Source organism: Cajanus cajan, chromosome 6 (genome assembly GCF_000230855.2).
Source record: "Cajanus cajan strain Asha chromosome 6, NIPB_CcT2T_4, whole genome shotgun sequence".
In the NCBI taxonomy this organism is placed as follows: domain Eukaryota; kingdom Viridiplantae; phylum Streptophyta; class Magnoliopsida; order Fabales; family Fabaceae; genus Cajanus; species Cajanus cajan.
This window is the reverse complement of record NC_138522.1, coordinates 39,661,426-39,681,191: the sequence shown is the minus strand read 5'-3', so window position 1 is coordinate 39,681,191 and position 19,766 is coordinate 39,661,426. Positions and strand designations below refer to the sequence as shown.

At 31.7% G+C, this 19,766-nt stretch overlaps 2 protein-coding genes across 2 annotated transcripts; both read left to right on the top strand.

Moving 5' to 3' along the window:
- Positions 1-1,392: 1,392 nt before the first annotated feature.
- LOC109807978 (protein ALTERED PHOSPHATE STARVATION RESPONSE 1) lies at positions 1,393-7,087 on the top strand. Its single transcript, XM_020370745.3, has 4 exons — positions 1,393-2,951; positions 4,381-4,586; positions 4,868-5,091; positions 5,854-7,087. The coding sequence occupies exons 1-4, from the start codon at positions 1,715-1,717 to the stop codon at positions 6,647-6,649; spliced, it is 2,463 nt and encodes an 820-aa protein (XP_020226334.1). The 5' UTR covers positions 1,393-1,714; the 3' UTR covers positions 6,650-7,087.
- A 1,575-nt stretch (positions 7,088-8,662) lies between these two features.
- LOC109808189 (protein disulfide-isomerase) lies at positions 8,663-19,489 on the top strand. Its single transcript, XM_020371079.3, has 11 exons — positions 8,663-9,242; positions 15,758-15,788; positions 15,882-16,169; positions 16,243-16,431; positions 16,520-16,645; positions 16,978-17,115; positions 17,245-17,364; positions 17,523-17,640; positions 18,217-18,329; positions 18,928-19,131; positions 19,233-19,489. The coding sequence occupies exons 1-10, from the start codon at positions 9,073-9,075 to the stop codon at positions 19,126-19,128; spliced, it is 1,494 nt and encodes a 497-aa protein (XP_020226668.2). The 5' UTR covers positions 8,663-9,072; the 3' UTR covers positions 19,129-19,131; positions 19,233-19,489.
- The last annotated feature ends 277 nt before the right edge of the window (positions 19,490-19,766 follow it).

Sequence of the window (19,766 nt, the reverse complement as noted above, 5' to 3'; positions counted from 1 at the left end):
TAAGTGAGTTATATTAAAGGTTTAAACTATAAAAATATAATTATAAAATAAATACTCTTAAATGCTAATATACAAAGAAATGTTGGTAAAATATAACTTTCTAATAGTCTTAAATACATTTTTTTATTGAATAAAATTTATTAAAGATTATAAAATTGTTTGAATTTTATGTTTTATTTAATATTTTTTATTGATAAATTTTAATTAATAATAAAAATTTATTATCATAAAAGCTGTATTACAAGCACCATTCTCAAAGTTAAAATCAAAATAAAAGGTTAGTAAAATTCTCGTTATATTTGTTGAATAATTTTAACACTTCTTTGTCATAAATAATGCATACACTTATTATAAGTATAGTTTTAAATTGTGACCTGTAGCATGGTTGTAGTAGGGTTGGTATACATGTTAGTCAAGTTTATTTAAGGTTTGACTTGTAAAATTTTCATTTTTAATGGCTAACAAATACTAACCTCATTAGGAATGTCTAACAAACCTTATGTTAATTTATTTGTTGTTATGTAAATTAGTTATATGCCTTCTGTTTCTGTAGTATATTATCCATGATTGGACCTAAACATCTCAATAGATTCGATTCGATAGATTTATATTAGATTATATTTAAGATGATACAATTTTAAATATAAAATATATTAAAATTCAATGCTAATTAACTAAAATTATTTATTATTTAAAATCTCTCATAAAATTGAAAAAAAGATAAACACGAGAGGTTTACATGTTAAATTCTAAAATCTATGAATTTCATATGCCAAATTTAATTTCTTCTATAATTATATAAATTTTTAAAAAATCACAAACTTTGCAAACGGGACCGCAAACTTAGTCCATATCACTCCTATGTCGTGGTCACAACATGAACATGTATATAGCAACCGCGATTTATAACCATAATTGCAAGTTAAGTACGTAGTCGCAGTCTCAACATAATCATAAAGGTTCGTAAAGCTATAGTGTAAGAAATAAGAAAATTTAAAGAGAAAATGAATAAGATTGGACGTTAAATTAAATTTTAATTAAACCACTTGAATTTCAACTATTAATTATATGTAACATATTATAATGAACTAAAAAAAAGAAGAGAGTGAAATACTAGTACACCGAATTTCAGATGAAACAACAAAGGGATTTAATTGGGTAAGATTTGAGCTAATCTAGTCTAATCTGATTTAATAAGATGATAGTGGAGGATTAATCTATATGACAAATTGACTCTCAGGGTGTGAAAATTAAAAGCGCGGAAGCATTAGGGGGACCCCACCTCCTGGCAGAATATTTTGCATGAGTAAGGAACACGTGGAATGAATCTGAGACAGGCTGAGGCTGAGCGAGCGAAAGCATGAAAATAAAATTAAATAATGAAAGAAGAAGCATTAGCAATTAGCAATTAGCAATTAGCGATTAGCGATTAGCATTTAGCATTAAGCATGAGAGGGTATAATGATGAAAGGGGTCCGTTACCCTTTCTTTCCCCTCTCCAACTTTAAATTCTCACTCTCAATTTTTCTTTCAGATCCCCAACATCACCAATCTCCATGCCAATTTCCCCCCTATTTTTTATTGCATAATAGTAACACCACTCTCCAATCCTCTTTTGCATGCACATCAACATCAACATCATGCGACACCATGATGACCGGGTGCGACCGTGAAGCATGTTTCTCGGCGTCGATCTCGCTCTCGCCTCACTGACATGGGCTGCGCCGCCTCCAAGCTCGACGACTTCCCCGCGGTGGCTCTATGCAGGCAGCGAAAGGACTTGCTCAAAGCCGCATCGGAACAACGCTACGCCCTGGCCGCAGCACACGTGGCGTATTTCCATTCGCTCAACCAAATCGGCGACGCCCTTCGCAAGTTCGCAGACCAGGACCTCACCACCACAGCCTCCACCCCCACCCCCACCCCCGGTTCCTCCTCTCCGGTTCTCACATTACCCTCCCAACCCAAATCTAAACTTTCCTCTTCTTCCCCTTCCATTCACGATTCCCCTCACGGTTCACACTTGCCACTCTCCTCTGGATCCGAATTAAGTTCCCCTTTTCATTCTCATTCCTCTTCCCCAGAACCTCACCCACCACCACCTTCCTTTTCTCCTCCTCCTTATGCCTATTATCAGAATTACCATTACATGAAGAGGACCGTTCCTCATGGCAAACCCATGCTCTACGAAGAGCCGGAGAGACACGTCGCCACGTTTGGACAGTGGCCGGATCCTTCTTACAATGCTTTCTACGGCTTCCAGAATGGGGACTACCCTTATTACCCTCCTCCGCCTGCTCCCTCCTCTTCCCCGCCGCCGCCTCCGCCCTCGCCGCCGCGGGTCTCCACCTGGGATTTTCTCAACGTGTTCGAGGCTTTCCACAGCGGCTACCCGGGTTACCCGAACCGGTTCGGGTCGAGTGCGAGCAGTGCCGATTCGAAGGAGGTGAGGGAGAGAGAGGGGATTCCCGAGTTGGAAGACGAAACGGAGCAAGAAACGGCGAAGGAGGTTCAGTTGAAGGAGAATAAGAAGTTGGGGGAGAAAAAGGTGAGGGATTTCGGGGAGGGGCCTTCGAACTCCAAAGCGGTGCCGTTGCAGCAGGTGAGTAGCAGCGAGGGGAGTTCCAAGACGGTGAGGTTTCACGACGGCGGCAGCGACGCCGGTGAGGTGGAGAAAGAGATTAAGAGCAGCCCCGACAGTGTTGTGTCCGAGGAGCCCAAGAAAGGGGTGAGTTTCGAGATTGACGAGGCCACGGTTACGACGGTGGATGGTGACTCTTCCGTTTTGAGTAGTGTCACCACTTTGTCTGCGCATGGCACGAGGGATATCAGAGAGGTTGTTCAGGATATTCGAGATGAGTTTGTCACGGCTTCTGGTTTTGGGAAAGAGGTTGCTTTGTTGCTTGAGGTTTGCAAACCGCCTTATCGCTCCAGGGTTGCGCCACTTAGAGGTATCAATGTTTTATCCTTTTTATGTCAATTGTTTGATGGAGTTTTTGTCTTTGTGAACTTGAGCTCGTATTTGGCTTATTGGCTCCTTTTGCTGGACCTGTAGGACTAGGGGAAGGAAAGGCTAGTTAGATTTTTTTTGGGGTTTTGATTTTGGATTACTTTGTAATTGAATTAGATTAAGCTAGTGTTGTTTGCTTCATTGTTTAGATTTGATTACATTTAGTTTCTTTTGAATACAGTCTGGCTTTGTTTCTACACATAGACCCTCCTTGTAAACATGAAACATGTTTTGGCTAATGAATAATTAAAATTTCTGTTCAGACAGTACCTGAGTTACTCCACGCTCTAGAGGAGCACTGTAGTCTGAAGGCTTTCTTTCTCACCCTCGTTCCCATCGAAAAGGGGGGCGGGGTGTGTGTGTCATATTTTGTCACTTTGTCAAGAAAGTAAGAAAAATGTGGAATCTATGCAAAAAGTATTAGTTACGTTTCAAACACCTGAAACGCATTAAAAGGGGAAGAGGGAGGGGGGGGGGGGGGGCTTATTGGGAAGTTGGAACAAAGCGTCTCAAACACCTCAGCCTGTTTATCAGCCGGGTTGTCTTCTTCTGTTTTATTTATTTATTTTTTATCTTGTTGGGTTCTTTTGGCTTTGGCAGCGTGCTTATGACTTGCTAGAATAAACATGATTTATGCAGTTTGATGGTCATGCAAATATGCTATGCACACTGGTTTCATTGTGATGATCTATATGTATGTATGTGGACAAACATAATCTTAACAAAGATAGTATCGAAAAAAAAGGCACGAAGCTAATTACTAAATTAAATGGAAGCAGGTTTATTGTAAAACAGTATTTTCTGCAACTTTTCGCTATTGGCTCATGTTGATTTGGCAAAAGCATGAGTTCAACAGGCAGAATATTTTTTATTCTGAGTGTTATTAATTATATTAATAAGATGTTTTTTGTGGTTTTACTCCCGAGAATTGTTCATTTTCTTCTGTACTATTCACCTTTTGTATCCTCTCCTAAGACAGGTAGTCTAGTTAGTATAGACAGACTGCAGGTGGTACTAGATTTTGTGATAAATTGTCAACAAGTTGAACAATTCTAAGCGGAATATATTTCATTATGCATCCCTTAGTTTTATATTCCCATACTCCAGCCTCCCAGGCTTGTGCCTCAAGAAAACGCAGGTGCAGTTTGATTTAAAGGTCAAAGTAGACCGGGTCCTTCACATGACTCTTCTATTGCGTACATTCGTACAACGTACTATATACATACATACATACATAATAGATGTGTGTGTATTTGTTGGGCTTTATTGTTAAAATATTTTGTATTTGTTTATTCACCTTACCTACATTTACAATGAGTTTGAAACATTGATCAACTAAATGTCTTGTTATGTTATGTATTTTTATGCAGTTATGTTTTCCAGAATCTTGCAGATGGTAGCACCTTCCAGGTTTCCTTCACATCCCATATCTGTACAATTTTCTTCTAGGGAAATAAAATTGGCGCAAGCATACTGTGGTGAACCTGGGAAAGACTTCAAGACGAATCCAGAGAACCTTTCATCTACACTGGAGAAACTTTATGCATGGGAAAAGAAATTGTATAAGGAAGTTAAGGTATCATGCATAATATGATTCTGTTGAAATCATTCAAGTATTTAGATTCTTTAAACTGAAATGAATGAAGTTAGAAATGATTGGGTCTATTCATAGTTTGATATTAATCTTACTGATTTGCTGTATAACCTCCTTTTTTTTTTTTTTTTGTCAATGTGTCATGCATATTCGGCATCATTTTCTATGATACATTACTTGTATTAATAAGGGACTTTCAATAATATCATTCTGTGTTAATTTCAAATTGTGCTTATATGTTCACGTTTTTTCCCTGTTCTTAGGATGAAGAGAGGTTACGAGCTATTTACGAGAAGCAGTTCAAGAAACTGAGAACATTGGATAATCTAGGAGCTGAATCTAGTAAAATTGATGCTACTAGAGCATCAATTAGAAAGTTGCAAACAAAAATCAATATTTGCATCAGAACTGCTGAAACTATAATGGGAAGGATACACGAATTGAGGGATAAAGAGTTGCAGCCTCAACTTGCAGCACTAGTTAATGGGTATCAATTTGCTTCACTATTTCACTATGCCAACATTTTTCTGTCATTGCTTATTAATTTCTGGTCACAAAAATTTAAAATTTTGAAAAGAAAATACTGTCAAAAGGCTATTTTGGTAATATTTCAAAGGGAAATTTGTTTGGTTTCTCTTTTTCCCTTATAAGGATTAGACTAAAACAAGTAATGAAGAAGTGTTAGATGTTTTTAAACACACGAGCCACTTTTTGAAGTTTCACATCATTGTTGGCCATGCTTTAATCTCTCTGTTGTGAATTTTGATGATAGTTAATGATCAAATAGTTATAGTTGTTTTCTTTTTTTGTACTAATTAATTAAGTAAAACCCTGTTGTTCTCCTCCTTAGATGCTTGAATTAACAGTTTTGTTCCCCACAGTTCAATTGGCTCAATGTCACTCCTCTGTTCATCTAAGAATGAGAAGATCCTTATGGAATGTTTGAGTTTGCAATTTAAAAACTTTTCTGTCATTATTAAATCTTGATATCAGAGCCCCCTGGATGCTGAGAGGCCAATAATTGATTGTGGCAATATGTGCCAAACCGGACATTCCATTGAGGTTTTTGTCTTGAGATGTATACATTGAGTCATTATATCTTTGGGTGATTGGTGAGAAATAGGCTTCAGTGGTTAATGGTTGAAGATGTTTTATGGCTAAATCTATTGTTTCTTTAACACAGTTGAATTGTTTCTCGAGCTAGAAGTTATGAACCTATTGATTTGATGAATATCCTTTTTGTCAGCAGATTCATAAGAATGTGGAAATTCATGCTCAGATGCCACCAGAAACAGTTCAAAGCTATCATGGAGAGTAAAAGTCAGTCTCTTAAGATTAACATTGGCCTGCAAGGAGATGAAGGTTTGAAGGCCATTGTAGAACTTGAAAAGGAGCTTTTGAATTGGTGCTGTCAGTTCAACAATTGGGTTAAGACTCAAAAATCTTATGTCAGAAATTTGAATGAGTGGCTCATAAGGTGCCTTCCTAATGAACCTGAAGAAACAGCTGATGGTATTGCCCCTTTCTCTCCAAGTCGGTTTGATGCTCCACCAGTTTTTATAATTTGCAATGATTGGCATCAAGCAATGACAAGAATTTCAGAAACTGGGGTGGCAGATGCCATGCATGGATTTGCTCTAAAACTACATGAGTTATGGGAAAGGCAAGATGAGGCGCAACGCCAGAGAATCAAAGCGGAGTATCTCACAAAGGACTTCGAGAAACAGCTTAGAACTTTGCGCACAGAAATGGTAGGCTCAGGACAAGAGCATGATAAAGTTTCAGGAAAGACTGCATTGTCAAAGTTTGCTTCTGATGGTGGTGTTTTACCACTAGATGACCTAAAAGTGGATTTAAATTCTATGAAGAAGAGATTGCATGAAGAGAGGGTCAGGCATAAAGAAGCCATCAAACTTGTACGTGATGCAGCTAATAATAGTTTACAAGCTGGTTTGATTCCCATTTTTAAGACATTAGAGAGTTTCACTTCAGAGGTGGTGAAAGCTCATGAACAAGTCAGGCTTCAAAATGTTGGAGACTCGTAGAGATTCCAGCTATTTGATTTCTTTTGGTGACATGTGATTGCATTTACTAGTGTGGATTGGATGTGGGGTTTTCTAGGGTAGGTGGAAGATTTAGAACTAACCACCAGTTTTGCAGCTAGAGTTATTCTTATTCCGTAGGAAAGCACCTCTTGAATTACCTCAAAGAGGTTTGCTTGGAACATGTTTCAGCAATGAAGGGTTTGGGTGCCTAAATGTCAGGAGTGAGCATCTTGAATTCAGCTTTGTTAACACCCAATCCACAGTTAGGTAAAATTTGTACAGAAAAAAAAATTCATTCATTGGTTGATTGGTTGTAACTTGTAGGTGGACTGTATATGTAGCACATGCCTAGGAGTAGCTAATCAGGAGGAAGCAAGGCAATTTTGTAGAAGTTTCAAGAATGATCTGGTGAATTAAAACATGCTTTAATTTCCTGTAGTTTTTATTCTATCCTTTTCTCTGTTACGCCTATGTCCTGATTGTGACCGACTCTATTAAAGCTAAATGGCTGATCAGCATCATTAAATTGGGGTACACATGTAAGCTTCTTTGAAAGAGTTGATTGTGTGCTGAAATATGAAATCATCCTTCACTTGTCCAATGAAGGAAACTGTAATCTGTTTCTGAAGAGACGGGAGTTAATGATGGAAAACTATTAATGGAGGATTCACTAAGTGTCGTAAATGCCACCAAGGGTCAATTACTTCCGAACAAAGAACTACCATTAAGAAATCACACTGCATTCTAGTATCATGGCCGAGCCAGAGGATAAGCTTTATTAATTTAACAGAAAAAAGTCAAATTATAAGCTATTAGAATTGTTTGGACTTTGGACTGGTTAGTAGCATATAAAAGGTCGTTTGTCAGTGATTATTGAGCAAGGGTATGTGTGATTTTGGAAAAGAAGAGAAAGAAATAAATTAAGTAAAAAGTTTAGGTAAAGAGGAAAAAAAAACGGTATTAAAGAGTGAAATAATTTTGTAAGCTATTTGATAAGAAAGGAAAAATAATAGTTTAGTTGTGTAGAAAGAAAAAGAAAATTATATAGAAATTATTAAATAACAAAAAAAATTAATAGAAAAATGTACAAAAAGAATAAGGATAATTAGTTTTTGTAGTATATAAAACCAATTTTTTCCTCTTCGTTTTATCAAAAGTGAGCAGATTAAAAAATCGTTGAGTCCCATGTTTTTCATTCTTTCTTCCCTCATGAAAATGATATCAGACTACACGAAATTTATCACCTTTTTGGTTCCTCCAGAATCTTCTACCTACTTTTTTCTTGTTTCAAACAGACAAGTTAAAAAGGTCAGTAGCTATTTGTTTTACACAATATTTAATGACACTTTTAGTTAATTATTTTTTACCAAATTGTTACATAGAGATTTGACTGTGTAGTTGTTTAATAAATTGTTGTACCAAAATGTGTACTAGTAGTCTTTTTTTTTTTATCATTTTCTTTTTCAATTCATTTACCTGAAAAAGTGTCTATTTAATTTGAAACAATGTTTTCTATTTTAGTTTTTTATTTCAAATTTTAAGAATGATATTTTATTTCCATTTTGTATTATACTTGCAGAGTTGTATAAAAAAAATAAAGAAAATGATGAAAGCTTACTTTGACTATTTTAAAATCAACATAAAATAAAATAAGTATTTTTATAATTATAAGTGAAAAAAGGACGAAAAAAAATATTTTTGTTGAAATAAAATAAATAGCCCCTAAGATAAGCTAATTTCTTAGCAATAGGTTGTTTGTCTCCTTCACTTGATTATGCCTTTTCAATTTGTCCATATTTTTTGTTTCTGCTTTTGCATTTTAATTACTACTATAATCAATGTCATCACTACTTCAATACAATTAAAACTTGAAAAGGTTTGGGAAAAAATGCAGGTCCGAGATGGAACAACAAACGAGGCAAGGTGGTGCTCAATTTAGGGTCCTTCTAATAATTGAAGCTTTAGTTACCTTCCATACTTCAATACATTCAATTCTTGTACAGTGTATTAACCAAGGATACTAAACTAAAGTAACAAATGGGCCACGTGATCACTCAAACCAATGAACCATAAAAGCATAATTTTTCACGATGAGTACTTTGGAGTGAGAATTACGAGGTGGTTACTTACATTTAACTCTTAAGGCAGAGAGGCATTTTATTCGGGGCGCAAAAGAAAACATAAAAGGCAAACACGTCGTTGTGACAAGAAGAATCGAATGAGATTACGCCACGTATGAGAGAGTAGCAGCGTGGGAAGCATGGGTTCGCTATACGTATTGTAGCCAATACCAGAATTCCAAATCCGCTGTTTGCTGCTCCTCCTACAAACAAAACTACAAATGTAACAAAAACCTCTTTCCGAGTGTCTCTGTCTACAAGTGAAAAAAAATTGAAAGCTTTTCTTCTTCCGTTCCGTGTGAGATGGGTTGTTGTAGGATTTGGATTTGGTTCCTCTTTGTGTTGGCGGTGGTGTCGCTTCCTTCTAGAATCTCCGGTGAAACATGGGAGGCTGTTCTGACATTGGATCACTCCAACTTCTCCCACACTGTCAGCAAGCACAATCTCATCGTCGTCCAGTTCTACGCGCCATGGTATGTCTTTCGTTACTTGTCCTTGTCACTCTTTAAATCGAACAAATATAGTAATTTAAAGAGTTGAGTTCAAAAGTTTGACCGTTGAAATGCATTTCATTCGCCAAAATAAAGCAACAAAAATCACCACTACCCAATTGTTGCACCTTTTTTTTTTCTCTCTTTACTTTTAGTATATTTTAATGTAGCAATTATGCCGATAAAAAGGTGTACATATACTCTGTTTTCAATCAGTTTTGAGAATTTTATAGTCATTGAAAAAAATTCTTCCTCTTCCTCTTCCATTTCCGTGCGCTACTCTGGGTGTAGTTTGTTACTTTTCACTCGATATGTCAATACAGAAATAAAGTTATTCTTCAAATCACAACTTCATATATATAAAGAGGAGAAATAACCTCTTTTTTATTTTTATTTTTTAAAATATTAACTAACTTCCTAAAATTTTATTATTTTTATAAATACTACATGAACGAAATATTTTGTGTCTCTAATAATTATATATGGACATGATATTAGAAAATTATGAATAATTATTTAGGTATAATATAAAAAAAATTATATCTAAAAAATATAATAATCCACTAAAAAGTGAAGATAAGAAATAGTTACATACTCCAATTTCTTTTATTAATAGATATAGATATAAAATAAAATTTAATTTTATCTAATTAATTCTTCAATTTTATCTTGATTATAAATAGATACATAAATTAAAAGATGTTACGACAAATTGTTCATTATTGTTCATTAATTATAATTCTTAATCAAAGACTATATTTTGACCTTTAATTTGAACATAAAGTTACGATTAAAAGTATAACTTTATTCTATTAAAATTGACTCCATAAAAAAAGTTATAAACTTACACTTTCTTATGAAACAAATAAAAAAAAGACATAAGTTTTAATTTTGTTTTGATTAATACTTTAAATTTATTATTGTTGCAAATAAACATATGAACTTTAATTATATTTTAATTCATTTTTAAAATTTATCTTTTTTCTTATTTTGTTACAATTTAATTATTCATGTATTAACATATAATAAAAGATATGAATTAAAAAAAGAAAATAATAAAAAAACAATTGAAAAGTCTTTATTTAATTCTAAATTTTATTATGTTTTAATGTTTATAAAAAATTATTTCTAAAAAAATATAATAACTAGATTTAAAATAAATAAATATTTGATATTTTTTCTTTCTTAATAATTTAATCCAAATTTGATATTAAAAAAATCTATTTATAATTAGGATAGATTTTAAAGAATAATTGAGATGAAATTGAAATTAAAATATTTATTTGCAAAATTAATAAAGTTTAAGGATGAAATAAAATTAAAGTTTATGATGTCAATTTATAAACTAAATAAAGTTTAAAGATTAATTAAAATAAAAATAAAATTTATAATTTTTATATGCAAAAAATGTAAAAGGTGAAATAAATATTTTTTTCTAACAACTTAGTGTAGTATAGTTGACAATTCGCTATGTTTTTTAAACATGTTTTTTTTACACACATTTTGTTATTAATTAAAACTTATAGAAATTGAAAGAAAAAGTTGATAAATAAGTGAGATACTAAGATCAATAGAAATTTATTTTTAATAAATTTAATTTAATAATAATAAAATTATTTAAATATATATTGCTAATATAAAAAGAAATCGAGAAAAACATTCTCTATAAAATATACTTTAAAAAAATTATTTTAAAGAATAAGATATTAAAATGAATAGCTCATAGAAAAGTTGACTTAAGCTGTTCTAGTTAACAAGATGATAAGACTTTTAAGTTTGTCAACTAATCAGTTTGACTTTAATCAAGTGTATAGATTAACTTCTTCTAAGTTCTAGACTAACTAATGATATCCAATTTTATTAAACACTTGGCTAATTAGCTACTAAAGGTCTTATGATTTTAAATAAGATTGTGAAAGATATATGTGATACGCAAAAGAAAAAAAGAAGGATTAATTACCTTTTAATCTTTAGAGTTGTACATATTTTACATTTTAATCTTTTTTAATTAAAATCTTATATTTTATTCTTTTTACGTGTTATTTTTATTTTTTATATTTTCATAAACTTTACCTTTTAATTTTGTATAAAGACTAAAATTAAATGTTTTAACTTTTAAAAACTAAATAAAATAAAATATTATTAAAATATAAGTGTAACGATCTAAAAGGTCCTTAAACTTTATAACTCAGTAACTATAATATTGTAACACATAAATCAAACTAATCCTAATTACCAAACAAACAATTTTTAGGTATACATGCAACAATATATATATATATATATATATATATATATATATATATATATATATATATATATATATATATACATGTTTACAATAATCTAATATAGTTACATAAGAGTAGCCCAAAAAGGATATCATCATCCTTTGACATGCCTCTCAAAATGTTCATCCCCTAGCTTATTCTTGTCATGATCTTGTAAGTATGATCATCGTAGTCCAACTACAAAAAAACATACAAGGGTAAACTTGAATTTAAATGAAACAATATAGTATAGAAATATTAAACTAACTATACAACAAACTTCAACAACACAACAGTTCCCAATAGTCCAAGACTCAGCTTAACGATACGGATCAACATGTCAACACAATTTTACCATTAGTAACATAACAACATTCAACTTACAATATAACCATACAACTTATCGTCATATCATCTTAGCCTATGGGAACAAGTATTCGACATAATATATGATCAACACAACATGTGATCAACATAATAGTTCACAACACAACTATTTTACAACACAACTACTTAAGCAACTTACCACATATCAACATATATCAACTTCCAACATATCAACACAACAACAATATGCGTCGTCACACATTTTAACTAAAAGATCTCTTATAACACAAGTGAGCAATCTAAGTGATTTGACCCTACTGAACCAACTTAACAACACGATTTTTTGGACTTATTAGATCAACAACAAATTTGGATAAAAATCCATAACACAACATGATTTCTCGAATTTCATCACTTAAATTAGAAAAGTCTAATATTCCTATTAGGATTAGGATAACTTGGATATGAGTTTACCACAACCTTAGCATGCATAACCAAACCTATTATGGAATTAGCATGTCAACTACCTTCCAAGTATTGTGTCCTTTCCAGTACTTAGTTAAGGATTTTAACCTCCAATCTTGTACCTTATTAAGCTGGTCACTTCATACACATTTGACTTGACCTTGTCCTCATACAGATCTACATTGATTGCTTCAGAATCACTATGGTTCAACCTATCGCCTATACTATATCAATTAAGGACTTAAAGAAGACTCAACACTTTATGTCAAGAGTCAATTTCTCAAGAATAATTTTTCAACAACTAGGCTTGCAAAGCACCACAACATCATATCCTGACAAGATATTCATTTTTTAAAACAACACCTCTCCTTCAGTCCTAAGTCAATTAACATAACTCAACTACATGTGTTAAACATTCTTAACATAACTACTTCAACACTACACAACATACAACTTTACTACTTTACAACTCATCAATTTACAACTTTAAACCTCTTAAATATCAACATACATCATTCTATATCAATGTATAAGGAATTAGATCGTATAACAACATAATTCATGTGAGTAATTCAACTTATTACATATATGTTCAACACTTAGTTAAATAAACAACATATTTTCATTTGGTAACCCACATTCGACACTATTCTCCCCCTACCTAGCGTCATTGAGGCAAAGAGCCTTTAGCTCACCCGTGTCTGACACCAATGCACCCACATCCAACAATAATGAAGTAGAGAGCCCAATGTCAATTACGTTTGGTGTGGCTAAAGCCACATTTGACCTCATTCAGGCAAAAAGCCTTTACCTGACTCACACCCAACGTCATTTAACCTACGCTCAACGTCATTTAGGCATAGATCCACTATCTTGATCACACCTAACGCCACTTAACTAGGGTCTAGCGTTACCAAGTCAGAGAGCTCCAAGGATATCCACACCTGAAGCCCTTCAATTCACATTTGACACTACCAATCTCGCGTCTGATGTTAGTGAAGCTGCGCTTGGCGCAATAATGAATTCTGCACTTGGCAGATTCACAATTTCAACTCATTACCTAAACTTTAGTTTAACAGAAGATGCAACACCATAAATCACAATTACACAACATAAACAACTCAAATAAGCCATAAATTCTTGCATGCAACCAACATTCCCTCCAAATCATCAATTTGCTTCTCATAAGAATAAAACAACCACAACTCAAAACCCAACTTCAATCAATCTCAAATTTAAGAATACAACTACAACATGATGATTCTTGGTAGAGAATAACAACAACAATTCAACAATATTGATCAGTAAGCTTCTCTTACCTCAAATTGTCTAGAAAAGAGGTAGAAGGAAGGAAAAACAAAATCCTTCAAAAACTTCACACGACGACCCCGAGTCTCTGATTCTCAACTTTTAAGACTTGAATCTCAACTCAACTACTCAACTATGCTCAGGGGAAGGATCTAAATGCTTAAGGAAGTCAGTAGGAGAAAATGAATCTTACATGCTCCAAAACTCTTCTCTCTATATTTTCTCTCTCTAAGTTTTTAAGAAATGAATTTGTGAAATTTAAGTTTTAAGATAAATTTTATATATCTTCTTCAAAATTTGGTCAATTTGACCTTGATTCAAATCAACTCCTAAACAACTAAAATTCCTATGAATTCCTTAAACCTTAGAGTTTCTACAATTATTAAACAACAAATCACAACAATTAAATTAATAAAATCAATAATTATTAACAAAATTCACAATGTTACAATAAGAAAAAAAATAAAATCAATAAAAAAAACAATTATAGGTTAAGTGGAATTTTCCGAAACTAAAAGAAAAAAATACTATTGGAAACCACACAAGAGCTTTTGCATGATGCTATACAAATTCAATAATCATTGTTTAGAAAACAGACCGGTCAAAAACAGATTCAACAGATCCGTTGAAAAAATATTTTTCAAATTTAAAATACGTTTTTGAAAATAAAAATACATATTTAATAAAGACTATAAATTAGAATAAATTATTTTATTAATTCATTAATATTTTTTTATAAAATATATTTAAATATTTCATATTTTTTATTACTTAATTCTTTATGATTTTATATTATATCAATTTTACATTTTTTTATTATATATGTACAATCATTGTTGTTAATTGATATATTTAATTAAAATTTAAACTCATTGTTACATTTAGTTTGGTCTTTTACATGCATTCATAGTGTTAAGAACTTATAAAATTTTAATTTTTAGTGTTATAAAAATTATGATATGATATTTATTTAATATTATTTTATTTATTATAAAATTATTATTATTATTATTATTTTATTAATATTAATTTGATAATTGATTAATCATTGTTAAATCATCGAATCTAAAATTAGTACCTTGTCGGTTTATTGGTTTGATTTTAAAATCATTGATAATAATACACCTTCCATTACATTTCTTTTAATACATTTTTTTATTGATTAAAAATTATAAAATCAAGAAAAAAATTATTAAATAGGAGGTAAAATACACTTTCTTATTTAATTTTTGATAATCAATAATAAAATATTTGTTTGGAAAAGTGTGACGTTAACATTTCTATCATTTTATATATTTTATTCTGTTGTTGTTTTTAATTTTTACATTGGAAAAGCACTTGTTGAAGGAGTTAGTTTTTCTAATATAAGTGTATTACACTTTAGAGAATAAAATGTAATAATAATCATTGATTAAAAAAATAATGATAGGAGAATTATATTTTAGAAAATAAAATGTAACAATAATTATTGATTAAAAAATTAATAGTTGATATATAATTAGTTTTAAATTTTATTTTGTAAGAATTTAATTTATCACAAATTTTAATTGTTGATTTTACGATCAACAATTATAAGTACATTTTATCTTCTAAAATACATCACTCACTTATGATAAGTCTATATTGAATGGTTTGGTGATATTACTAGTTGCATTTATATATTATGTGATAATAATAATATTTCACTAAATAATAATAATAATAATAATTATAATAATTATAATAATAACTACTTTAGTCATCATTATCGTTTATCGATAATAAAAAAATTACAATGTCATTAACGGTCTATTTAGTTTAAGACATGTTTTTTTTAATATTCCTTATTTTTATAAATAACTATAGAAATTTCATATTATGGTGTATGTTTAAAGTTCCAGATAGCAAACAATTAATTCATGTAACAATTTATTTTATTTTGTATACATATTTTTAAATAAAAAATACAATGATATTTTTTGTAATTATTTATAAAACCAGCTAGGAAATTAAACTAATATATCATTTTAGATCATTTGGTTGAAATTTTAGTTCTAGCTGGTAAGTTTGCTGCAATTTCATAGAGACCAATTGGTATCAATATTAGTGCATTAAAGTTTTCATATGATGTGAGTTTTTTCTTTCTAGGTGTGGCCGCTGTAAGAAGCTTGCTCCGGAGGTAATTTTGTTCACCTTTAACTTTGGGGTATCCTTTGAGTTCACTTGGAAAGATTATGCAAATGCTGATTTTTTAGCATCTTGGTTTATGCAGTATGAAAAAGCCTCTTCTATCCTGAGTAGTCATGATCCTCCAGTTGTTTTGGCTAAAATTGATGCCGATGATGAGAAGAACAAAGTCCTTGCATCGGAATTTGATGTTAGGGGATACCCAACAATTAAGATACTTAGAAATGGTGGAAAGAATGTTCAAGCCTACAAAGGTCCCTATGAAGCAGATGGCATGGTTGACTATTTGAAGACACAAACTGGTCCTGCTTCAACTGAAATTAAATCTGTTGACGATGCTACTGCTTTTATTGGTGAACATAAAGTTGCTATTGTAAGTGACCAATCATTTCATTCATGCTTTATTTTAAGTCACATTGGTCTGTGATCATATTTTCCTTGTTCAGGTTGGAGTGTTTCCAAAATTTTCTGGGGAGGAATTTGATAACTTTACCGTATTAGCAGAGAAGTTGCGTGCTGACTATGACTTTGGTCACACTCTGAATGCCAAACACCTTCCAAGAGGAGAATCATCAGTCACTGGGCCAATAGTTAGGTTATTCAAGCCATTCGATGAACTTTTTGTTGACTTCCAGGTAGTGTTTATTTCTGTGGATTGATTGTTCAATCCTATTTTGTGTTTTGATCTTATTTTGGTTGTGTACAACTGTTTCATGCTTGTAGGATTTCCATGTGGAAGCTCTAGAGAAATTTGTTGAAGAATCTAGTGTCCCTCTTGTGACTGTCTTTAACAATGATCTGAGCAATTACCCTTTTATTGTCAAATTCTTCGGCAGTCCCAACGTAAAGGTATTAACGAAAAAGCTGTGTAAATGTCTGTTTGGACATAAATTAAATTAAAAGTACTTCTGAGAGTTTGTTTACTATAAATAAAGAGCTTTTATCAAGAATTTCTCAAAAGCATTTTTAATCTTGTATATAATTGACTCTAAGTCAATTTTGCTCTTTCATTAGTGTCCTCCCCATCAGCCTACCATTCTGAACTTGATAGCAATATTCCTAAAATTTACATGCTTTCACTCCATTTCCTGTTCAAAAATATTAATTACTTCCTTGTTTTGATTTTCTTCTCATCTTATCCTGTGTTCAAGAAACCTAAATTAAAGATTTGATATTGGTAGGTAATGTTGTTTATCAACTTCACTGCTGAAGGTGCTGAATCTTTCAAATCAAAATTCCGAGAAACTTCTCAGCAATATAGACAACAGGGTTTAAGCTTTCTGGTGGGAGATGTTAAGTCTAGTACAGCTCATTTCCAGGTTTGTCAAAATTTGTTAAACATTCCGAAGTGTAGTGTGTTAAATCAAAATACTCAAGGTGTAACATTTTGTAGTTGTTTTCTGCTTAATATATCTATATTTGAAATTGTGCGTGGCTTGTCTCGACAGTATCTTGGAGTGAAGGAAGACCAAGTACCTCTAATTGTCATACAACATAAGGACGGGAAGAAATTTGTTAAACCCAATTTGGAACCTGATCACATTTCAAGTTGGCTCAAGGCATACAAGGTTATTCTTATATCTCTTCGTAGCTTTTGTTTTTTACCTGATTTAATCTGGCGTCTAATTTAATGTGTAGAGAACTCTTTAATTTTAAACTATCTTATTGTGGTTGTTATTTGTCTTGAAAATCATAACGTTTGTCATTTTCTTTCTGAATATTTCAGGACGGAAATATTGCACCTTATCTGAAGTCTGAACCTATTCCTGAAGCTAACAATGAACCTGTTAAAGTGGTTGTTGGGGACAGTCTCCAGGACGTAGTTTTCAACTCTGGGAAGAATGGTATGCTTTATTTATTGATTTTTTTTCGATTTGGTTTTATTCCATGGATTATCAGATAGATTTTGGCATTCATTGTCTTTAAACTTCTATTATCATTGGTTTCGAACTATAAAGGAACAGACTTAATTTTTATTTTTTTTTATCAAGAGTTATGTTAAACATTAAAGGAAGGTCTCTTTGCTTATGAAATTAAAAGAAAGTTTGACAAAAACTGATCGAATTATTTTCTTAAAAATTAAAGGTGTCAGTAAAATAGAATGTGGTATTGAAAAAGCCAAGTCTCTCTTAACTTGTATTAGCTTGTGATCATACTGTTTATGTAATGTATTTTGTTTACATTCTTTGCATACATTTCCTATTTTATTTTAGAAACATGTCCTTCTGATACTGTAGTATCAGTGATTATGTATATATTAGCATTAATTATACGTACAAAGTAACATGGCCTTGCAGTTACTCGTGTGTTTGTGATTATACATGGCAGTAATTATACACAAAGTAGGATCTCTCACACATCACTTTGCCTTTAGCATTGGATGTTAGACTAATATAACTGCTAACACAAACACCTTGCAGTTCTGCTGGAGTTTTATTCTCCCTGGTGTGGTTATTGCACAGAGTTGGCTCCAATATTGGAGGAAGTTGCTGTCTCATACGAAAGTGATGCTGATGTGATTATTGCAAAACTGGTAAGAAATGTATCTAGTTTTCATCTTTGATTATCATGATAGTATATTTATTTCAATTGATGGTGGAAGTAGTTTTGACAGCTGACCGAAAGCTATGTGGAACAAAATTAAGCTGTAGTATATTCGTGCAGACTTTAAGAAATTGTTAGATTGTAAACGTAAATATGAATAGTATCACTGAATAGAATAAAACTTAAGCGATATATATAAATGAGAAAATTCCACAAATTTAATGTCTTAATGATCCAGAGTGAATGTGACATGATTTATTGATGACCGAGATCTTCTGGTGAATTATAAGAGTGTATTTTTTTATTAGGATGATTTTATGATATTTGTCTGAGGGGATATTTTATATCAAGAGAAAGGTTATGATTTTATTATTTTTATAAGATTATTTCACACATAATTTCACAATGATAATATATTATGTGTTTTGGATTTACACTCATAATTTTGTTTTTAGTTATCATCTATGTATATTTTATAAGTTATTATTATTTTTATTTTATTTTATTGATATGGACCTTACTTGTATCCAAACATTTTTTTATTTTTTTATTGAGTTTTGTTCTGCATGTGGTTTATGACTTTCCAGGATGGAATTGCCAATGATGTCCCAAGTGAAAGCTTTGAAGTGAAAGGTTATCCAACCGTGTACTTTAAGTCAGCAAGTGGAAAGATATCAAAATACGATGGCAACAGGACCAAAGAAGACATCATAGAATTCATTGAAAAGAACCGAGATAAGCCTGCTCAAAACCAGCAAGAACAAGGAAAAGGGAAAGAAGAGCTTTGAAAGGTAACTTTCTGTAGATCATTAGTTGCCCATTTTCATTGGAATGCTGTAAAAACTCTTCCAAACTTTGCTATGCATATTTTGATTTAGTCTCTCCTTTGCAGGAAAGAAGCTAAGTGACACGTGACGTGGGATGTACACTCCTTTGTGTCTCGGAACACAAGTTAGTAAATCTTGGTGCCAATGTAAATTACTTTGCTGAACTTTTATCTTTTCTGGTTTCCTCTGTATGTTGTACGGAATAAAATTGGAGCTTTTTGTTTGGTGTACTAGAGTTTCAGTGTCGGAAAAGTTGCTAGTGGGACCAGTTAAATTAGTGAATGTTTTTAAATCACCAATTAGTTTTCAGTGTCTTTGTGTCTAGATATCTTATAATTTTTATTGTTCCAGTTTTTAAAGATAATGTTTCATTTGGTAGTTAGAAAATTTTATTAAATGACTGTATGGTCTATTGTTAAAATCAATTTCTCATATCTTGACGTATGTTTTAATATAAAATTTGCAATTGAAATATTGAATATAAATTTTAAGAGGAATGATAACACATACTTTCTATTAGTCTCAAACCAGGGGATACTTTCTATTAGTCTATTACGCTCTCAATTCTTTGAAACTCACATTTTGATTAAAATTTATTG